Source organism: Callospermophilus lateralis, chromosome 13 (assembly GCF_048772815.1).
Source record: "Callospermophilus lateralis isolate mCalLat2 chromosome 13, mCalLat2.hap1, whole genome shotgun sequence".
NCBI classification, from domain to species: domain Eukaryota; kingdom Metazoa; phylum Chordata; class Mammalia; order Rodentia; family Sciuridae; genus Callospermophilus; species Callospermophilus lateralis.
The window spans coordinates 76,134,113-76,157,147 of record NC_135317.1 but is presented as its reverse complement, the minus strand read 5'-3'; the positions used below and the strand labels follow the sequence as shown (position 1 = coordinate 76,157,147).

The window sequence follows — 23,035 nt, the reverse complement described above, 5'->3', positions numbered from 1 at the left end:
CGGGTGGGTAGTATATACAGTGTGGAAACACTGGACAAAGGGATGGTTCACATCTGGGCAGGATGGCATAAGATTTCGTCACACTACATGGAATGGAACAGGGCTTAAAAGTTATAAATAGTTTCTTTCTGGAATTTTCTATTTAATATTTTTGGTCCACCATTAACTGTGGGGAACTGAAACTGCATAAAGTGAAACCGTGGACAAAGAGTGACTACTGTCCCACACAGGATTAAAAACACGGAATACATTTATTAGTTGTTGTGTACAAATGGTCTGTATGTCCACTGTGGTACACAGCTGATGCTACCCACACGTGACACATCAAATCCACAGTGTGACTGACTCCCAGGAGAGCCAGTGTGTGCAAAATGTCACCCCATGAGGGCATGTTGTCCCTCTCTGGGACTTCTGGAGGACAGATAGAGGTGTGCTGCTTTTCTCCTGTGTTGGACCCAAGTATTGAGCCAGGTCATATTTCAGAGCTAGGTGGAGGAGAGGGGCTCCCCAAACCCTTGCTGATCACCCCAACTCCCCTCCCTCTAGGTAAATCTCTAGAGGCAGATGACACCTGCAGTCATGAGCTAATATCTGCAGCTTTTCTTGGAACTCAGGAGACTTCTATAGAGACAAGGAGACGTCTATGGTGGACATGAACTTGGCCATGGGAGATCCTGAGAGGTCATCTTGTTCACTTCTTTTAGGCTGGGCTGCCTTATCTGTGCTGTCTGAAGCTACCGATAAGCTTCTGCAGGGACAGAGGATCTGGGAGCTCCCCAGGCATCTCATTGGAGTATTGGTCTCTGATTCAGATTTCCTGCCTGAATCAAGTATGCTGCAGTTTTTGCCCATTTCTTACTATGTTTAAGAAGTTTGAGTTCTTTTGCCCCACAAATCTGGGTGATAATGCCTAGAACATGGGAGCAAACTTTGAACCTTGAACTTGGCCAGAACACCAGCTCCTCAAGTGTCCCGGGAACATCCACCTTCTGCTGAGCTTGGAAACGGAGGAGTACTGCTGCCCTCTGGTGGCCAGTCAGCAGAGCAGCAAGGCACCCTCTGCCAGGGCAGGTTGGCCTTCGGGACAGCAGCTTTGAATCTTCAGGTAAATGAATGACCTTTCACTGTTCCTTGAATACAGCAATCTGGTCCTTGCCTCAGGGTCTCTCCCTTGCTGTTTGATCCCATGGAACACACTTCCTCCAGCTCTCTAGTGGCAGCTGTATCTCTTTCTCTAGCTCCCAGGCCAAACGTCACCTCCTCAGGGAAGTCCTCATCACAGCCCTGGCCCTGTCCTGTTGCCTGGTTTCACTTTGTTCTTGGCACTTACCTGCTCTTTGGGGACACCTGTATAAGTTCTTATCATTGCCTCTTCCCCCACCAGCTGTCATCTCTGGGGGATCAGAGCTCTTGTCCAGACCTCAGGGCAACTAACATAGTAGATGCTAAACAATATTTTTTGAAGGAGTAGTAAACGCATATCAACAATAGCAACTGAGATGTAGGTGCAGCTTCTGGTCCCTAAAAATCACACCTTGACATGGGCAGGCACCTACCTATCACCCCCATTGGACAGATGAATAAACTGAGGCTGGAGAGATTTCTGTGAGCTGTCCTGAGCACCCAGCAGAGGGGAGTGAAGAGAGTCCCTGGCAGCTTTCCTGTGCTCCCTCAGTCTTCTACTCCAAGGGGAGCCTCAGGGCTGCTGAGCATCTTCTGGGAATGGAGGCAGGCCCTGCACATGGGCTCCACACCCTCTCTCCTTGGCCTGGTTACTGAGGGAGGCCGAGCTGCATCATGGTCTTGTGGCTTTGGGGGTGTGAGGCAGAGAAGGAGCAAGGAGACCAGTCCACAGGACGCTAGGAACAGTGGCCTATCTGCAGAGATGCGTTCTGGAGCAGGATTGTGGAAAGAGCAGGCAGAAAGAAAGCTGGAGCCATTGAGAAAACTGTGACTCCTCTGGGGCCAGGAGTTGCTTGTGACATTCTGAGCTTCATCCGGGGCCCTGAGGGTGCAACCCAGTCCTCACTACAGTCTGCCCCAGGCAATGGCTGCTAGGATTCTGGAGCCAGCATGGTCGCTCTGAGAGCTGAGCCTTTGCCTCCTGGGCTGAGCGTGGGTTGGCAGCGGGACCGTGGGGGGGATCCAGCCGGGATGAATGGGCCCAGGGCAGGCTCTGTCCCCTGGGTGTCCACAGCGGGGGTCTGGACGTCAGCAGCATCTGCTCTTTGCCTGGCCTGGCACGAGTTTGATGGAGTCTGTGAGATGATTCTCTAGGATTTCTCGATACTGGGGAAGAAAGAGAGGAGTTAGCATTTGTGGCCTGAGATGCAAAGACCACCACGGCCCTGCGTCATGTGGCTCACGGGGGGCGGGCATTTTCTTTCCTCTCCATCTTACTGTGGGGAAACTGAGGCCCAGGGGGGAAGCCACTGCCTTCCCACCAAGCCCCGTCCTGCCTGCTCCTCTGCCCCTCCCCAAGTCCAGAGGAGTTCAGTGGCTGGGTTAGGAGCCCAGCCAGGTCCCATAACTTCCCATTCTCCAGAAGGGACAAATGAGGGGACGTTTGGGCTCAAGCAGAGATGATGACAGCTCACTCCTCTTCTCTGGAGACTTCTCCCTGCAAATATCCCAACACCCTGACCTTCCCCCTCGCCATCCGTCAGAGGCCACCTCCCACTCTCTTCCCGCTGTTTGTCCTCCCCAAGTCCATGGAGCCCCCCAAACAGACTCAGTGCCTCTGCTCGGCTCCTCACTTCCCTGCCTGCTCTGCAGAGTCCCCTGTCCCTACAAGGGCCCAGGAAAGGCCCTTTGTCTGATTTTCCTTTGATAATGGCATCAACTTGTTCCTCAGATCCCTGCAAAACCTCTTGAGCCTGGAGCCGGTTTTTCCCTGTAATTCTTTTCTCCAGGCCCAGGGCCTCGGGCAACTTGTCCATCTAATTAAACTCCATTAGGACACAGGGATTCTCTGACGTGTGCATCAGAGGAGAGCGTGTCCTCACCCCCTCAGCCTGGTCACCGCAGTGGCCTTGCCTTTAGGTCCTGCATCCCAAGCACCTCATAAAGATGCCGTGGGCTCATGGAGCAGCAGCTAGCCAGCCCTCCCCCCGCCCTGGATATGGTGACATGGTGACTGCTCCTTTCCACAAACAGAACTGGGCCTGCACGCTTCATCTCCTGCCCCTGGCACTGGGCCTGAGAGCCTCAGGAGGTCACTCTTGCTGACCTTCTAAGAGCACACCATCATCTCAAATCCAGCAAGCAGATAGGTCTGTCTTCTTTAATTATGAGGGGACTCTTCATCATATTTTGGAATAACAAATACCCAGATCCTGGAATATGGCCAAGTGGGAATAATAAAGTCACTTACCTACTTTTGTCCTTGGCAAAAATGTTAACTGAGCACCTACTTGGTGCTCTATATAGATGGCTTGCATATTGCTCTTTCTAGTCTAGCACTCCCCACAAAACTCAGATGTCTCCACCTTGTGTCTCAAGGACCCTCCAAGGCAATGTTCTCAAAGATACCTCCTTACCTCGTACTCGCCTGGAGCCTTGCTTTCTCCGCTGCTTCCTGTCTAGACTAATGGCATCGCTAGTCCATGATGCCTCCATTTGCATCCCTAACCCTGATCCTAACCCTAACCCTAACCCTAACTCTAACCCTAAACCCTAACCCTAAACCAAAATCCTAACCCTAACCCTAAACCTAAACTCTAACACTAATCCTAAACCCTAAACCTAAACCAAAACCCTAACCCTAAACCAAAACCCTAACCCTAACCCTAAACCCTAAACCCTAAAACTAACTCTAAACCCTAACCCTAATCCTAACCCTAATCCTAACCCTAAACCCTAACCCTAACTCTAACCCTAAACCCTAACCCTAACCCTAACCCTAACCCTAATCCTAAACCTAAACCCTAACCCTAACCCTAAACCCTAACCCTAAACCCTAACCCTAACTCTAACCCTAAACCCTAACCCTAACCCTAAGATAGACCATCATTAACTCCTGACAGTTCTACCTTAAAAGTCTCTTCAGTCCACTCCCTTCTTACCATCTCTGTCCTCTCCTGCCTGGACTATTGCAGTGGCCTCTTCGTCACCTCCAGGGCCCACCTTCTCTGCAGCATGAAGCTCCTCTGCTGAAAACCCTCAGGCATAGCTCCTATTTTAAAATAGCTTTTATTTTATTTAACCCTCACAACCACCATGAGAAAGATATATTGGCACTGTAAAGATCGGGGAGTGGTGGCTTAGAGCTACTGCATGACTTGCTCAAGGACACTCCGCGAGCAGGTCTAGAGCTGGGATTTGAAGCCTGATGTCCTACATCAGAGCCTGGTTCTTCCCACCCCCCCTTATCGAATCAGCACCTCTCCCTCCCAAACCTTTCCCCAGCTGGTGTGAAGGAGCCCACAATCTCCCTGGGACGAAGGGCAAAGACCTTGTAGGACATGACCTGGAAAACTCTTTGCCAGGAACAGTGATACAGTGACGCACACCTATAATTCCCACAGCTCTGGAGGCTCAGGCAGGAGGATCACAAGTTTGAGGCCAGGCCCAGCAACTTAGTGAGGCCCTAAACAACTTAGTGAGACTCTGTCCTATAAAAAATGAAAAGGACTGGGGATAGGTCTCAGTGGTTAAGCACCTCTGGATTCAATCCCCAGTATCCACTCCTGAAAAAAAAAAAACAAAACCCTCTGACCTCAATATATTTCACCCTAAATGCCCATGCAAAATTTACTTTCTATGCCCTGGTCTGTCTGTCTGAATGTGAAAATGTTTCTCTTGCAAATTTCTGAGTAGCACAGACACTGCAGAAAGATGTGTCCTGTTGGGCTTCAAGGAACTGGGTGGCCCCTAAGGGCCCTGAACAGTTAGCAGCACCATCCAGAAATCATGGATCTTTGGCATGAAGTCTGTGCTCCTGGTGGGGCTCAGGAGGCCTCTGTGATCTGGTACTGTCAACCTTCGTCACTCAGCATGTGTCCCTATACCTGCATCCCTCGACTACAAAATTCCCTCCCTTGCAAACTCCACTCATAGTTGGCGCCTCACACGGCCCCATGTTCATGCCTGGGCCGGGGACCTGCCCTCTCTCTCTGCCACTCTTCTCCTCCTGCTCACACCCCCAGTGGCTTATCATGTCCACTGGCAAACTGTGAGACGCCTGTCAAAACCCTGCTCACTTGCCACCTCCCCAAGCAGGCAACCTCCTTCACCCTGGCCACCAGCTGCTTGAGTCACCTCTGTCCTTAATCACGGTCTCCCGCAGCGGGGACTCCATTCACTTTGTGAAGGTCTTGCTCTCCTGACCCGAGTGCACTGAGGTTTTTATCTCCAGCCCTGGCCTGACAGCCCGAGAAATGGTTATGGAATGAAATTAATTTTATTTTATAGATGAAGAAACTGAGGGTCAGACAAGTCATATGTCCTGCTCTGGGGGGTCCACCCGCAGGCCCTCAGGAAGGACTCAAATCTAGGTCAGTCTGACGCAGTCACCACGCTTGTCACTCCCAGATTTCTGCTCAGTCAATTTCCTGCATAATCGTGAGGGACTTTCATGGAATTGCTGACTTATTCTTTTGCCAAGAAAGGATGTTAAAAGGGACAAGCGGACAAGCTCCCATCTACTAATGGCACCACGTCATAACCCGTGGCACAGAAGGAAGGGCATAATTGAACCCTAATTCAATAGGAAAGACATAATTTCAAGAATAAAGGATACTCTCTCCCCTAAAAGGACACAGGGACCCTGGCCGTGTGCTGATGGAAGCTTCCTTGTGACTTAGCGTTTGGCAATAACTGGAGCGATTGTGGGGTATTCATCCCAGGTCATGGTAGAAGGGAAGAGTTAGTGTTCCTGGGAATGGTGGGGACAGGCACACCTGCATGGTAGGAGCCAGCTGTCCCGACTGTGTACTAAAGCCACACGTTTTGACCGTGCACGAAGAGGTGGACACCCACTGCTTCCCTCTAACCAGAGAGAGAGAGCAAGTTTGGGAATGGGAGCACAAGCCAAGCCCTGGGGGAGTGTGTGTGTGGGGGGCAAACCCCCAGATCCGCGCAGCGCCGTGAGGGTGGCAAGCTCGCGCCTTCTCCCTGGGCAGCCGCTAGAGGTCGCTGCGGCCCCTCTCCAAGGTGCACAGCCCCCAGCGGCCCGAGCGCTTCACTCCTGGACAGTAGGTAGCTCCGGGCCAGGCAAGCCCGTGGGGTCACCCACAATGACAGGATGATGGCACATGCTTCCACTCAGGGAAAGCCTCCAATCCTCCACCCGCATTTGCTCATTTCCTCCATTCCTCTCATTGCTGGGATTATCCTCTCCCTTCTTTTAAGAGGTCCAACTGATTAAAGGTGTCAGGCTCATCCAAAAAAGATAAGCCCCCACATCAAAGCAGCATTAAAACCCTGCTCCCGCTTCTAGGCAGCCTTTCAAGATCTCCCCTCCTCTCTCTGGCTCCCTGTCTCAAGCGGGGGTTGTGGTGTGCCCTTCCCACTGAGCCAGGGCTGAACTGCAATTGCTTCTATGTCTGTCTCCCTCCTGAGACCCAGGGTCCCCTGACCCTAGCATGGTGCCTAGCATGTATCCCACACTCAGTGCATGCTTGTGCAGCCATCGCACAGCGGGGTCTGGGTCTGGTCATCTTTGGATTGGAGGATGTGGGCAGCTCTGCAGGCTGGGTATTCTGCTTGGATAAATGCCTGTCTCCATGGAGCTCCTGTCCCCCCCATGAGGACTGGTCTGGATAAACACTTCTCAAACGCTTACTAAAATTAGAATCTTCAGGGGTAAGGCACAGGACTGGAATCTTCATATTCACCGCAAAGAATCTTGATAACCAGACTCTGGGGCCGCTGATGGCATATTCTGTTGCATTTTATGCCTCTAAAATTTGTGGTCCCTGAACTGTTGAGGCCACTTAGTGGATAATTCACCAAGATGATGAGCACTCTGTCATACGCACATTCCCACCTGGACCAATATACTCTTTTCTCCTGGAAGCTCCTGGGATTGCTGAGCCTAGGGGCAGTCCTAGCCAGTGCCATCACCATGCCCCTCACTCACCCGCGACAGAGCCCGGCTAGCCAGCACCTCGAAGGCTTGCACCACGTTGATGTCATTTTTGGCACTGACTTCAAAGTAGGGAATGTCCTTCTCTTTACACCAGCCTTGGACTACCTCCTCGGGCACCTAGGCAAGGAAGAAAAATGGTCACCATTCCTGTATCATTGCCACTGCCACTGCCATGAGCTAATGTAAACCTCTCTTCTTCATAAATTACTTAGTCTCAGGCATTCTGCTATAGCAACAGAAAATGGACTGAGAGAGTCATTTCCCCATCTCCATCACATGACACCTATTCCCACCATGGTTACATCCCCAGCCTTGTCATACCATATTACCACCGTCACTCTTATTTGTCAAGAACCTTCCGCATGCCTATACCTACTCATCTCAACATAGATTAAGTTGAGATAGTTCTTATTAGTTCCATTTTACAGATGAGAAAATAGACCTTAGGAATAAAAGCTTTGCTCAGAGTCTATGTATCTGAGCAGGATTTGAACTCAGGTCTGGCAGAATTGGAGTTCATTCATATGCTGCTTCCTAACATCTAAACCAGGAGCTTCTTCCTGTCATTGACTCCTTGTTTAGTCCTATGAGGGGAGATGGCCCTAACAGACACAAGCCAGGAAGGGCAGGGAGGAAGGACATCCCCTCCCCAATGCCCTGCAGCTGAACAGACCTTGACTCAGGAGACCTGTTGCTGGGCAGGAACTTGGCTCCTTCCTGGCCCTTTTTCTCCAGGGTAGAGTTTGAGATCAGTTAAAAAGCTCTGGGCCGGGCACTGTGTTAAGTACTTTATCATATTTTAACTCATCTGATGCACTCACTCTCACTATGGAATGGTTATTATTAACTCTACTTTATAGACAAGTACAATGAGGCTCAGAGAGGCCCAGAGACATGCCCCACATCACACAGCTGAGAAGGCAGAGCTTGGATGCAATCCCAGCAAAGCATTCTCCTGGCACCTTAGCTGGCTTCTGCAGGACACTGCATATGAATCCTGCTTCTCCTTTTCTGTTGCTCCCACTGGACTGTGGATTCCTTGAGCTCAGGGTCAGGACCCTTTTAGTGCTTGGCCTGGGACATAGGAAAGACATCTCCCAAATGCAATGGCTGATTAGAGTCTGGGGGTGTTGGATGGGAAAATGTCCTGGCGGCACTTTGGATTACTTCCAAAGACAACTGGTACCACTGATTTGGTGATTCATTGGTTATTTGGGGGAGGGGGAGATGAATACGTATGGAGTGCTCGCTGTGCTGTGCCTGGTGATATAAAACTGTTACTTCAATTCATTTAAGGGATCCAAGATCTCTTTCTTGGGGAGAAAGGACCGTTCTCTTGAACGCAGTGCAGGCAGGATGAGATCCAATTGCCTCCTTCACTCCTGCAGATTCTGGGAACGCCATGATGTCCACTGTCTCTTGGTCCTTGCTCCCCTAGACCCAGGAGTGGCAGTAGGTCTAGTGGCTCATGTTTTTCTTTCACAATGCTTCCGTTGTCCCCCGCATGGCCTTGGCACTGTGAGACTTGTGACCCGAGACTGAAGGGTGACGACGGAGACCAGTGAAGCGGTCTGTTCTTCGGGTGCTGCCTGTCAGTCCCCCACGTCCTGTTAACTTGAACAGAGCAGGGACAATCTCCAGGCCTTAGTCATGGCCTCTGATCTCTGAGCCTTTGGGAGGAGGAATGTTCTGTCCTCTGGGGCATAGATGCTCAAGGATCAAGAAACCAAGTGGTGACCAAGATCCCTCACAGCTCAGGGAAAACCCTCAACTATTTGGAGGAAGAATCAAGGCTGACTGAGCTGCTGGTTAGAACCATCCTCATCAGGGACATGCATGAGAATAAATGGTCATTGGAAATCAGCACACTAGCTGGGTACCATGGGGCACGCCTGTAATCTTAGCAACTAGGGAGGCTGAGACAGGAGGAATGTGAGTTCAAAGCCAGCCTCAGCAAAAGTGAGGCACTAAACAACTCAGAGATACCCTGTCTCCAAATAAAATACAAAATAGGGCTGGGGATGTGGCTCAGTGGTCGAATGCCTCTGAGTTCAATCCCCAATATATCCTGACCCCCACCACAAAAGAGAAAAAAATCAATACACTGAACTTTGATTACATTTTAGGCGCTCAAAGGACTTTGTAACTTATAAAGCATTGGAAGGCAAAGTCTGGACTTCAACTTCTTACAGTTCCTTCCTTTTTCAGTCCTGCCCCCTGCCCAGCCCCCCTCCCCCCAGGAGCTGAGCATTTAACTGGGCACATGGTGGGAAATCAGGAGCTATTGTAAAGTTGAAATGAAATGAAAGTAAGGGGACTGTTTCTCCAGGAGGCAGTGGGACTCTTTATCTTTCATGGCATTAAAAGCAAAAGCTCAAGATGGGTGCCCAAGGTCTCCCAGTGACACAGCAGAGAAGGCATGCCGGCAGTGGTAGCTGCTAATCTCAGCGGTCCCTTGCCTCACCAGAGGGTGACCAGGACAGTCTGGGTGCCCAGCCAGGACAGACATGTTATCTCATTTTCCCCTGTTCTTTCTCTGTTTTTGAGGAGTGATTGAATACAAACTTCAATGTACCACTGGAGATTATGTTGCAAAGTCATTTTTTTTAATCTCTCTCCAGGACTCCCCCGCCCTCAGAGAGCTGGCCTGGGAAGGAAGCCACACAGACAGTGCTTTTCAGTTTTCTCTGCCAATTCCAGCCTCAGTTTCATATTTTTAAAGATTGTCTTATCTTTTATTCATGAAGTATATATTATTTATCACATTATTTATAACTTTGAAAATAAATTCCAAGTATGGTACTTGGGGACATGAGACACAGGAGAATTTTAGAAGAGCGACTTCCATTAATTTTCATTGTGGTGGACAACAGATGCTTAACAATTTTCTTTCTCTGTTAGGTTTTTGCTCATTCATTGGAGGACAAATGTTGGAAAAAAATTAGTCCAGTCTGCATCATGTATTTATGATGCTTTTCCGACTCTTATGCACTTAAAATGATGGAGAGCATAAATGCTAAAATTAGCAGGTCTAAAATTAATTAGTAAACCATCAAACTACTGCTAAGAGTAAGAAAGACTATTTTTAGAAAACATGATCTTGATTATATGGATTGATGGTAAGACAGAGATTACCTCCCTGAGTGCAGAGCAAAGGACTCACATCCCTGTTAATAAATTCCTTGCAGCATATATATGTTTGCAGAGCTATTCTAATAAATTTATATATATATATATATATATATATATATATATATATATATATATATATATATATTTAATATTGCTTTTTGTGGAAGTAGTTGGAATTTAAAAAAGTTAAGTCAGTAACTTCTTTAGGATCATTCTGGCTACATGTAAAGCAAAACATATATAGATGCATGTTTTTATTGTGGTTAAATATACATAATATGTAATTTAACATTTTAGCCATTTTTAAGCATATAATTCGAGGGCATTTCTGTTGCCAGGCAACTGTTCCCACCACTTAGCTCTAGAACTTTCTCATCTTCTCAAAGCTAGCAACGTATTTTTAAATGTTATTTTCTTTTTATTAAGTAGGAAAAGATGCTGTGTTTTCCAACTTGCCCCTTAGAGATAATAAGGAGGATAATAATCACAGAATTTTCTTTAATTCTCAAATAGCCTCAGGGAATTCATGTTCTGGCCTCCACTCCACAGAGGAAGAAGCTGGTAGGGGCCAGGGTTGGGCATGGAGTGTGGCTAGCCGAGCTCTAAGCCACCATGTGCCTCCCAGGTATCTCCCTCTCAACTGGTCCTCTCCACTTCCTCACACCAGGCCAGGGACTGGCAGGCCCCTGGCAGGGCTCCCAGCCTCCCCTCCTGGGTCTCTGGGTAAAGTCCCTCTGCTCTCCCCCACCCACTTCCTCCTCTCCACTTCCCTATTGTCACTTCATTATCGATGAGCACTTCCTCTCCTCCAGGGTCTGCTACATCACCTCCGTCCAGACCCTTCCCCTGGCCCAGCTGATGGACTCTGGACTCCAGCACCCTCACTTCGCCTCCCTGTCTTGGCTGGCCTGGGTTTTGGGGGGGCTGTTGCTCCCCCTCTTGCTGTCTCCAATGAGGGTAGACCCATAGCGCTCTTGACCATGGATGCTGAAGAGGGGACTGGCTTGCCTGGTGCCTCGTGGCTTCTTTCAATCCTTTCTTCTTCCTCTTTCTGCAAGCTCACCCGTCTCCCCTGTGATCTGCACCTGGCTTCCTCTCCTGCCAGGTACCCCTCGTTCCCTGAACTCGTGGGATCTGCTGCAGCTTGTTCTACCCCAAGTGCACGGTTACCTTGGATTCCTTCTCCCCAGCAATCTCTCCACTTCAGCCTCTTCTTCCCAGAACCAGACCCTGGGCCTCTGTAAATATCAAACCTTTTTGGCCTCCCATTCTTCCATGACCATAGTCTCCTCTCCTTTCAACTCCTGTGTGCCTGCTCCGCTGCCCTGGTCTCCAGCCTCTGGCCCCCAGCCCTCAACCCTCCCCTTGTCCCTCTCCTTTCCCTCGTGGCTTCTCGGAGCCCTGTCATCTCTACCCTTTGACTGCTCTTGCTTGGAGAAGCCCCAGTCTCAGGTCCCTTCTTCCTGGCATTTACCCCAGGCTGGGCTGTTGAGAAAGAACAACACACCAGTGATCCCACTTCAGGTTCACGGTCTCCTGCTTGGCGAGCACTCACATCTGTTCTTGTCCTTGTCCTTGATGGGCTCCTCCTCTCATTTCTTTTAGGGACAACTGTTCAAGCTCTATGATTTCCTAAGGCTCTTACTTGGTTTCCTTCCTCTCATCAAAAGGTGGCACCTCTTACTTCACTGAGAAAAAGTCAGACTCTCAGCCTTGAACTCCCTGGACCTTGAACCGTAAGACTCACAGCCACAAGAAACAAAATGTTAAAATGGATGTCTGTGGGGTGGCATGACAGCTTGATAGGCATCATGAAGAGAGTTGGAAGGCAGACCGCCCCGGGGAACACACACCTTTCCAAAAGCTCATGACCACGGGTCTCTTCGTTGACCTGAACGCTCATGGAACGGACACTGAAGAGGAAGGTTAGAAAGGTTTCTTTTGGAGAAAGTTGTGTTGTGCGTGCAACTACCCCTGCCTCCCACAACACAGACCCTGGAGTGGACTGGATCTGAGGTACAAGGTGACTGGGTGGAGGGAAAACAAAGTCCCTGCAATGGAGCCAGAGTCACCCTGTGCCTTGAGGAGTGGCTCTACAAAGGGACAGCCAGATTGGCGCTACCAAGAGGACTATTTGAGGGAGGAGATGACCCCAGTGGTTTGGGAGATGGCTGAAAAGTCAGGAGTTGAGAAGGGACAGTGAAATATTCCTGGAGAAGGCTTCTTAAGGACCCAAAGGAGTGACCCACAGAAGAAAGCTTGCCACCATCACGAGGCCCAAAGAGTACAGAACCCTCTGGTGACAGTACCCATCAAATAAGACCTGCCCTGCTCTCCTGACCACACAGGGTCCGACACCTGTGACCTCAGCTAAGAGGGTCGGGTGTTGAGGCATAAGGTTGGCAATGAGACTCTCCCCTGCAGCTTTCCCGGGGGGACAAAAAAAGGGAGCATCTAACCTCTGAATGAACTTGGGGCTTTGTTAATCAGAGACTGGATATTTGTGATGAGAGAACTGACACTGGGTTTCCAACGTGAAGTGACACAGAGTTGACGCCTTCTCGCTAGTGTTCCCAGCATGGACTTCCCTTTAGAGCTTTCATTCTTATGTCTTCCAAAGCCTGCTTGTCCTCCCCAGCTGCCTGGGGCTGTTCTCCACATCCAAACCCAACATGCCTGCCTCTGGCACCAGAGATTCCCCCATACGTGTGGCGGCTCCGTTGGAAGAAGCACTGTCTCCTGCCTCCTTCCATCCATCAACATGCTTCATCGTGCCGAGTGATGCCTCTGACCTCCTATCACTTTTCTCTCTGAGCCATTGTGAAAACGGTTCCAACACCATGATTCACTTCCTCACTACCTTTCTCTATTTGAAACACCAAGAAAACTTATTTCCAACAGATTTTTTTGGAGGAGGGAGGGTGGGGGTATTGGGGATGGAATTCAGGGGCACTTAACCACTGAGCCACATCCCCAGCCCTTTTTATATTTTATTTAGAGACAGAGTCTTACTAAGTTGCTTAGGGACTCGCTAAGTTGCTGAGGCTGGCTTTGAACTCACGATCCTCCTGTCGCAGCCTCCCGAGTTGCTAGGATTACAAGTGTGCACCACTGAGCCCAGCTCAAACAGGTCTTTCGGGTGTCATTGGGGCTTGGATTGGTGCAGAGCATCTTTAACAAATTAAGGCTACTTTTATTCTTTTTTCATGAGCAGGCAAGGATTAAAAGAGCTCTCCACTCAATGGCCCCATGATGGTCAATACCACTGTGATCATGAAGCAGACCAGCTGTCAAATGGTTAATCATGATGCTGAATGTCCCTATGATGATTAAAAAGTTGTTACTTTTCCCGAAAACTTACAGATCCAAGAATTTGTAACTGCACACCCCCTACTTGACCATGGCAGAAATGCTGTTCTACAGGTTAATTCCGTTTCCACCGAGACTCCCATTACATCTGAGGCCTTCAGCCTTTGACTCCCTATGTCTAGACAGAATCACCTGAAGTTCTCAGTTCACACTATGCTGTGTCTTCATCCTAGAACCCACTTCTTCTAAGAAGCCTGTCCTCTATTCTGGACTTGGACAGATGCCCCTTCTTTGGCCTCTCCATTTCTCCAAGGTGTCTCTCTATAATTGCATTTACCATCAATAACTGTTTTTTAAAGGGTCTGCATTCACTACTAAACTATGGAATTCTTGAAGTAGGGACTGCGCCTGATTCAGCTCTGCATGTGTGGGACAAGTTGGGTGCTGACCTAAAGTTTGTTGAATGAATGAATGAACAATACCTTCCTGTCTTCCAGGTCAATTTTGTTCCCCAGCACCACCATGGGGTAGGACTGCTCCATAGGAATAATCTTGGCCAGAACGTCACCCCGCCAGATGTCCAGGGCTTCAAAGGACTCCAGGTCAGTGACATCAAAAGCCAGGATACAGCCATCAGAGCCTTTGTAGAAGGTGGACACCATGGAGCGGAACCGCTCCTGACCGCCTGTATCCCAGATCTAGAAGGGAAGAGCAGCCGCCCCATGGGGCTCTGGTGAGTGGCTGGAGGGAGGTACAGTCAGGTTACATCATGCCAAACCTTCCTTTTCTGGGCAGAGAGGAAAGCCCCAGTTTACGTTCAGGTGTGTAGGGGCCTTTCACACACAGGTGACCTGAGCTTCTCGCCCACGCACACTACAACACCTTTGCAAAAACATTTAACTCCTGGGAGGACTTTCACATCTGACCTCTCATTTTGCCTGTGGGTCATCAGGGCAGGTATGCTATTCCCATCTGACAGATTTAGAAACTTGGACTTTAGGAGGGACTGGCCCAAGGCCACCACCAATTTTTCCAGGGAAATTTAGGAAGAAGGCATAAGGTCTCCTAAGAACTGAGTTAGTCCTCTTCCTTCTAGATTAGGCACCAGCATTTTTTTTTCTTTTTCTGCAAAGAGCCAGACGGTAAGTATTTTAGGCTCTGCAGGCCACTCTCTCTCTGTTGCAATTACTCGCTGTCATTAGAGTGGAAAAGACAGTAAGTAAACAAATGCGTGCGGCTGTGTGCCATGAAGAGACCAGATTTGTCCCATGGGTTGAAGTTAGCTGTCTCTGCTCCAGGCCACTCTAACTCTGAGCCCACTTGGCTGTGCAGGGAGTGTTGGCGATTTTCAGGTGTATACATGTTGAAGAGGGAAAGAGAGCATTGACTGCTCACCTGCAGCTTCAAAGTTGTGTCATCCAGCATGATGATCTTGGAGAGGATGCTGGCCCCCAGTGTGGTCTGGTATTCCTCATAAAACGTCTTGTGGACATATTGGTGAAGGAGGGAGGTCTTTCCCACTCTGAGGAAAAGCCCAACACATGTGAGCGCACACCTACCAACACACACACACACCCCCACAATGCCATTCTCAGAGACGTACCATCCCCCTGATGTTGCTATTTCTCCCTGAGATTCTGGATTTCTATCATCTGTGGTTCAGGGACCACACTTGGAGGAGCAAGAGACTGGCGAATGGTTTCTAGAAGTAGAAACCAAACAAAGGAAGCAGAGAGAATCTGGAGAGAGCTGAAAATCCCCATGGCAACAGGCAGGTCCTTTCTGGGTGTGGCAGGTGGTCGGAGGGCAATTGCTGAATGTCTTGCCAGATTCTCGAAGCTGGTTACTAGAGTGCTGGGACCAAACCCATCATATACTGCCAGATTTTTCTCCTAACTAAGCCTCCTTCCTTGAGGTGGGTGCACCTCTCTGTCACCCCCGCATCTCATCAGAAAGGGACCCTGGGCGTGGGGTGGGAGCACATCACAGAGGCCCCACTGCCCTGGCAAGGCTGCTTCCAGAATCCCAGACCCCGAGCTCAGCTTGGCTTACCCAAGTGCTCCGACAATGATGAGCTTCAAGTCCACCTTCTTCCGAGGATTCATGGAGTGGCTTCAGAACCTGTAGGAAAGAGGTCAGAGGTCATGTACATGCTGGCCAGTGTCTCCTGAGAGACCACTGACACAGAGGACTGGTCTCTGCTTTGCTCTCCCCTTTTCAACGTGCAGATCTCTGCTCTGGGCCCAGGACGGAGGCAGGGCTGTTCTCTGAAAGAGGCATGTGAGTTAGGAACCCTTACACCTTCTCCCCTCATTTCCCTGAGGGCCTCCCCACAAGGCTGGAGGGGCTGTGAACCCTCAGGAGAGACAAATCACTCACCCTGTAAGGAGGAAGGTAACCCTGCTCCGAGAGGCAGCTTAGAGTACCAAGAAGGCAGGACAGGGGTGAACAGAGGCCTCACAGACAGTCAAGCCTGGAGCCAGCGATGGAGGGCACTGTGGGAAGAGGAGATGGGGTGGGCAGGACAAGGGGTCCATTGTCAGCACTGCTCAGAGGCTTTGAATGGAAGACCATCCCTTCCCAAGCCCGAGGTGAGGCTACAATTGCAGAATCAAAAGGCTCTTCTCTACTGCAGCTGGTGGGGGGTGAGATTGGTAGATGTTACTGGAAAGCTACTTGGCAACAAGTTTGAAAGCCTTAAAAAGTCCCAGACCTCCACTTCTAGGAATCTGTTCCAAGGAAGTAGCCAGAAACGTGAGCAGAGACCCTAGTTCAAGAGTGTTCTCCATGGTGTTCTACACATTTAATGATAAAGAAGTAGTTAAATCACAGCACACAATGAACTAATAAGCTGTCATTAAAATAGAGCATCTTATAGAAAATGCTTATGTCCTAGATTCTAAACGGAAAGCAGAAGATGCTAAGCTGTACATATAACATCACTCCAAATAGTATAAACTGATATTAAAGTTGAATTAGTAAAACATCCTTTTTTTTTTCTTTCTGTTGAAGTGCTGAGGATTAGAGCTGGAGTCTTGCAAGTGCTAGGCAAGTGCTCTACTCCTGAGCTATGCCCCCACCTCTCAACTTGTTATTTTGAAAAGCAACATGAACGCATTATGAAATGGCTGACTCCAACTAACGAACACAGGCACTGCCGTTTTCTTGTGATGAGAACATTTAACAAAGTCCCGTGCTAGACCCTGGGAGCAGCACAAGATGAAGCACGCAGGACACCTCTGCAGGGAGACACTAGGTTAGAAGGTACAGGGCCAAGGGACACAGGAGAAAGTTACAGTTCCCAAGAGACACAGGGAAAGTATGGTGGAAACTCAATCGAACCAGGCCCTGAAGAAATGAGGCATGTGGTTGGAGGCGCTGTTTCCTGGGGAGGGGATGACGAAGTAGGCCAAACCCTGGAAAGGTTGAATGGAGACAGCGCTGATTTGCTTCAGGGAGAGGGAGGAAGCCTGGAGAGGAAGCAAGATGGGCCATGATAAGGCCACACTTATTCATTCATTCATTCAGTAAATATTTCCTATCCTTCTGACCTGTAGGGGAAGGGAATGAACCCTGGCTGGCATTTTGCAATGGTGTCATGCCCACAAGGGAAACCAGCCAAGGGAGACAGTGACTCAGAAGCTCCTAAAAGGCGCGGATCTCTAAGCATCCATGGCCACTTTGGAAGGGGACAGCATGCCAATTCAACTTGGAACACCAATGCGATGCCTTAGGAAAGGGAGTCAGAACAAAAGGGAGGAAGGAAGAAGGAGTGAAAGAAGTGGCAGAGGCTCAGCACTTGCAGAGGGCTCTCTGAGGAGCTCCACAGATGCAGGAGGTCCTCACTCCAAGAAGTGAGGCCTTGTCACTCATCCAAGGCCCCAAGGCAGTAAACAGAGGAGTTCATGTTCCGGTCAAAGGCCAGAGGAGGAGTTTTTAACACCCTGTTGCCTTCAGATCCTCTGAGTTCAAGCCCATGGAATCTGTTGCACAGGAATCCGGAGCACTGGGCTCAGGTTTGGTGACCTCCACAAAGCCCCAGGAGAACAAGGGGAGACAGAGGGAGCCAAAATGACAAAGAAGCACAGAGGGCAGGAAGGAAACTGAGACTGCAGAATAGGACCTACCACTGGGATGCAAGCTCATCATGCTGAGGCCGCGGGGACACTGTAAGAGTCATGCATGTTGCTCAAGTATGTCTCATACTACAGGCTAACGGTTACTGACAGCTGAGAGCTTTAAGAATATGCAAATAAGCAATATGCATATTGTGTGAGGGTAAAATGAATGAATTCATCATTATAATACATTGAACACTTCACACATTATTATGATACCTTTAGTGGCACAAATGAAGGGCTCAAGAAATTGTTAGCTGTTTTATCGGCTGCAAAACCAGCCTGTTAGATTGACATTATTATTATCATCTCTGTTTTACCGTCTCTTTTTCATCCTTACTGAAGAAGCAGACGTTTATAGAACTTAAACAGCTCATGCCTGAAGACATAGAGCCTACAGAGCAGAGCCTGGATCTGGAGCCGGGATTTGAATCCACATCTAGTTCCAGATACCACGCCTTGCCCTGCCTCTTTTCCCTCCCCTTCCCTTCCTTTAGACAGAGTCTCACTAAGTTGCCCAGGCTGGCCTCAAACTCCTGGTCCTCCTGATTCAGCCTCCTGAGTTTCAGCCTCCTGAGTTGCTGGGATTACAGGTGTGTGCCGCACAGCACATGGCTAGAGACTTTGCCCTTGACTGGGAGAGTCTACTGCCCAGCCGCAAAACTAGAATGAGAAGTATACACCTTGCCCTTGGTGCCCCTGAGTTGTAATCTAAATGTCCATAAAGAGAGCCTTTCCACACGAATTCAAATCCATTCATGCTTTGGAATGCCAGGCAGTTTTAAAAAGATGAAGTGATAAAGTGGAAAGATACACATGGTCATTTTAGTAGGAAAAAAAAATGAAGATTTTGTATAATTTGATTGCAATTATACAAAAACAGCAACCCTTATGTGTGACTATATGTTTAACATTGCACAAATGTTTATCCTGTAAACATGGAATGTTATGGAAAGACACACCACATGATTAATAAGAGGACTGGAGAAAGGTAGATTAGATGATAAGAGCCATCATTTTATTTTATATTTCATGTATGTTTGGTTTTAAAATTTGTCCCACAAGCCTAAATTATTTCTGAACATATAATACATTATTATGAGGTCTTCCCTTTGTTTTTTTCTTTTTTTCTGTAGTTAAAACTATAAGGTAAAGTAACCTCTCTTTTAAAAAGAACTGATGGCAGCCCAAAGTCATCTGAGAGTGACTTCCTAAAAGGATGAGTCATTCTGACGGCTGGGGCAGGAGAAAGGCTGCCTGGTACCATGGAGTGATCGTGAGTTTGGGGTCAGAGCTCTCATCCCATCCCCGCACATCTGTGACCTAGACTGAGTTGCTTAATCTTGGGGAGTGTGTTCCCTGATGGGTAAACAAGAGACAGAGACATCTCATGGCTGTGGCTTCTTCTGAAGGTGGCATGTGACACATTCTTATAACAGGCTCCTCAATTTGGGAAAGATCTAGATTAATGTTTAACAACTGGAAGAAGGAGAGGGATTTGCAGAGGCCAGATGTGCAGTCTTGCCATTTGCTACGGTATAAATCTGCCCACCCAGGCTGATTTCAAGCTACCGGTGTGGCGCCTGCCCACCACAGCAAGCACCTTAAAGGTCATTGAATCCCATCTCCCGCTGGTGCTTGAGCCACATGTATGAAAACACAGAGCCAGCCCTGTCCCATGGAGCTTCCGCTAGGGTTGGATGTCTCCTGGGGCCACACAAAAAAGGCTTAATTCCTTTGCCACGTGCCAGCTCTTCGTAGAGTTGAGGTCTTTCCTTTGGATTTTATTTTATTTTTGCGTCTTTTTTTTCTACTCATCCTTGTAACTTGCCTTGTCTTATGAGCTCCCTTCCTACTCCACCATCCTGCCCCTCCCCCATGTGCCTTCGAAATGTACCACCACTGCAGGTTCCCCCATGCCACTTCCACGAGGGCTGACATTTGCTGAGGTTGCTAGTTAAAAATAGCCTGGTTCTGTGGTCCAGGATCAGCAGCAGCAACAGGAGAGTGACGGGGAATGACTCATTGTAAGAGAGTGACTGTCAATGGCTCAGGGTAGGCACCAGGGTTCTCCCTGGGAGCACAGGCTTCAGACCGTGGCTGAGATCCCTTTCCGTGTCCTCTCTACTCTGCCATTGGGCTAGGCTGTTGGCCATAGTTGTCCTTTTAAGCTTCTTCCTGCCCACATGGCTGACTCAGATGCTCCAGAGCAGGACATCGTCCCAGAGGCCAGGCTGAGTCATCCTCCCTGTTAAGTAAGAGCAAGGAGCAGGCGTGGAGTGTGGGATTTGCCTGTAGCCAGCCCAGGTCCACACAGGGAGGACTTAACTCCCCACCGAATGTGACCAACCCTTCTCCCCCTCTTGCCTGGCAGCACTTCCAAGCCTGAGCCAGGACCTGCCCATGTGCCCAAGCTACAGCATGGCTATGTCCCCGAGAAGCAAGAGAGACTGAGTGATTGCTGAGCCCTGGGGTCCAGGAAGAGTCCTTCAAGAACTCTAAATCTTCTCCATTCTCGCCTTCCCACTGCCCTTCTCTCCCTCCTCCACTGGTCCCAGCCAGAACTCAGGCACAGTCTCCTGCCTCAGGTGTTAGGTGAGGTGTCCTCTGTTGACCGGGAGACCAGGGACCTGGGGCAGTCCCCGCCCCCAGCATGTGCTCTTCCTCAGCTTCTTATCCTACTCTTTAGTACCCCTCCTCCCATCCCACGCCTCAGAAAATGGCAAATATCCACCTAAAAATTGTGGAGTCAAGTCTGAAGAAGGGAAGGGATTTGCAGAGGCCAGATGTTATCTTGCCATTTGCTATAGTATAAATTTGCTGTCTGTGAAAAGAGGCTGTCTAGGGAGCCCGAGGCTTTGCTGCCTCCCAGGAATGAAACTCAGCCGTAAACACCCAAATCCCAGCAGGTCCAGACCTGTTCCCTCTGGGAAGTGCACCCACAGCCCTGGTTTCAGGAAGCTCAGCATTTCTGTCCTTTAAGTTTTCTGGATGTATTGGTCCTATCTCCCCAAGTAGATGGTGTACCCATCTAATATAGGGCATATAGAGGCTTCCATAAGCACCCCTCCATTCATCCGTCCTCCATCCACCCCCCAAGCCACCCAACCATCCACTCAGTGAGCACATGTAGTGCGTCCCTATTATGCACCAGCTTAATGTAGGTCTGAGTATATTGATAAGGACTTTTGTGGTGGGGGATTGATCAGTAGGCCCCATGAAACTATTTCTATGAATACATAATGCCTAGCAATTATACAGCAGTTGCAGTTTAAAAAACACTGTGATACCCCGATGGATTCCTGGGTCAAGGACTGGTTGGTGGCAAGCTGGACTCAGATCTGTCTCTGTTCATCGACTCACCTAGCAGTGCACCCTTTGCCAGGAAGCATGTTTCTGATTTAGAACAAGAGATAATTTCCTATTTCTGGGAGCTCAGCTTTCCCTCATGAGATCCTCTGACCCACCCAGCTCCATGCCAGAAGGAACCCCGTCCAGGTGGCAAGGGGACTCTAGGTGTGACAGGACCCAGTCCTCTTGGAGGGCTCCAGTTCCCAGCAGGCCCTGCAAGTTTGGAGCAACAGCACCACCCTCTACTGACTCAGCCAGCTGTGGCAGCTGCCAGGCATGCCGGCCCTTGTGTATCCCCCAGCAGGGCCCCAGTTCCCCGGAGGGTGGGGAAGTCCTTTCTTGCCACCACGCCCAGTCATTTCCCCAGGATGGGGGTCTTTGGGCTGGATCTAAACCTGCAGCTGCCAGATTCTAGGCCTCCTCCTTGTACCCTCTACCTCTACTCCTCCCCTCAACACCCAAACAGCTCTGGGGGCTGCTGGACAGACAGAAGGATAGAGACAAGTTTCCAGAGCACTTACAGCTGAGGCTGTAGCACTTGGCCTCCGAGGGCAGGTGGGCGCTGTTTCTGAGTCTGGAGGTCTCTTCTTGGAGCAAAGGTCTCAGCTGAGCCAGAGAATTAAGCGGCTTTGGGAACCTGAAAGACTTTGTTAGCCAGCTACTTCCCTCTGAGTTTTCCTCCTCTCCCTCTGCGCACAGACTTGGGAAAGTTGCAAAAGAGGCTGGGCTGGGTGACCTCAGCTGCGTGGGTGGAGGGGGTGGGGTGGAATGGGAAATCCAGGCTTCCAAGCTGACCGGACTTGGGGCCCCTGGAGAGTACAGTTTATAGGACTCTGGCCCGGAGGGGTAAGGAATGGGAGGCTTGAGGGTGGGAGCTTTTGGGTCAGAGGGGCTGCAAAGTGACATGCTCTGTTTGTGGAGGTTGGTTTTAGGAACTTCTGCCTCTGCTGCTGGAAGCCACCCAGTAAAGGGGCCCTTTTGTTAAAAGTTTTCAATACACTTGTGTAGTAGATTCAGTCCTTCCATCAGCCTGCTGGGCCTCACCCCTTGTTCTCACCCAATTCAGTGCACATGTGCACACCAGACCCTCAACACCCCCATATATATCCCCCACCCTAGACACACATACACACCCTTCCCACACAATACTACATACACTTCCACCTCCTCCCACACCATATGCATACCCTATTTCATACACACACACTCCCTATTCACACATATACACATGAAATCCCCCCATCGTACACCCCCACACAACATACACACTACATTCATCCTCACCCCTCACATCACACTCATCCACCCACATACTCACACACATACTCTATATCATGCAGATACACCACACCTGCCCCCATTCATATAGTACCACTATAACACACGATATATATACACACCACACATATCCCAGCCCACATGCACATGCACATACCACACCACTCCAGGCTTGTGAGATGTGAGACAAGCCCTGGCAGATCCAGGGCCTCTTGGGTGAGCATGCATGAGCCAACCTGAAGTATTTAGGAAACTAGAGCAATTTCAAATGGTGCTAGCGTGAGACTAATTTGGGCATCTCTTTGAGCTGCCTGGAATTGTGCCTTGGGTAACTATGGCTGGCAGATGAAAGGGGGATGAAGTGTTTGGACATGCCTGGTTTAAGTGGATCAGCAGATCTCAAGAGAATCCCCTCAACATGTCTAATACATTTGACGGCTCATCCATCCCCACATTCCTTCTGAGGTAGAATTTTATCTTCCTGTGGGTCTGTTCCTTTGTTTAATATCCTCCCTGTCAAAAGTTCTTTCTTATGCCCCCTAGAAGTCCTAAAGCTGCTTTATTACCACTCTCTGTATCTAATCTGGCCACAGCCTAAACCTTTCTCAAGGATGAGTATCCCCAAATCCATGCTCGGCCATTCACTGTGCCAGTTTCAGGCCCCGCTAAGCAGTTTGGGATGGAACAAAAGTTGAAATCATTTCTTTGTAACAATTAGCAAACATGCCTGGAGGGAGGATGTAATAATGTCTCTGAA

The 23,035-nt window shown here is 49.3% G+C and overlaps 1 protein-coding gene across 2 annotated transcripts; it reads right to left on the bottom strand.

Annotated features, from left to right (window-relative positions):
* Positions 1 to 232: 232 nt before the first annotated feature.
* On the bottom strand, positions 233 to 21,684 carry Rab7b (RAB7B, member RAS oncogene family). 2 transcript variants are annotated; one of them, XM_076831428.1, is made up of 7 exons: positions 21,522 to 21,684; positions 15,911 to 16,026; positions 15,584 to 15,652; positions 14,927 to 15,053; positions 14,014 to 14,229; positions 7,082 to 7,207; positions 233 to 2,289 (listed from the first exon to the last, which is right to left on the bottom strand). In XM_076831428.1, exons 3-7 carry the CDS (start codon positions 15,634 to 15,636, stop codon positions 2,212 to 2,214), a joined length of 600 nt encoding a protein of 199 aa, XP_076687543.1. In that variant the 5' UTR covers positions 15,637 to 15,652; positions 15,911 to 16,026; positions 21,522 to 21,684; the 3' UTR covers positions 233 to 2,211. The 2 variants fall into 2 exon arrangements, with proteins under 2 accessions (XP_076687543.1, XP_076687542.1); XM_076831427.1 differs by lacking the exon at positions 15,911 to 16,026.
* Between the last annotated feature and the right edge of the window lie 1,351 nt (positions 21,685 to 23,035).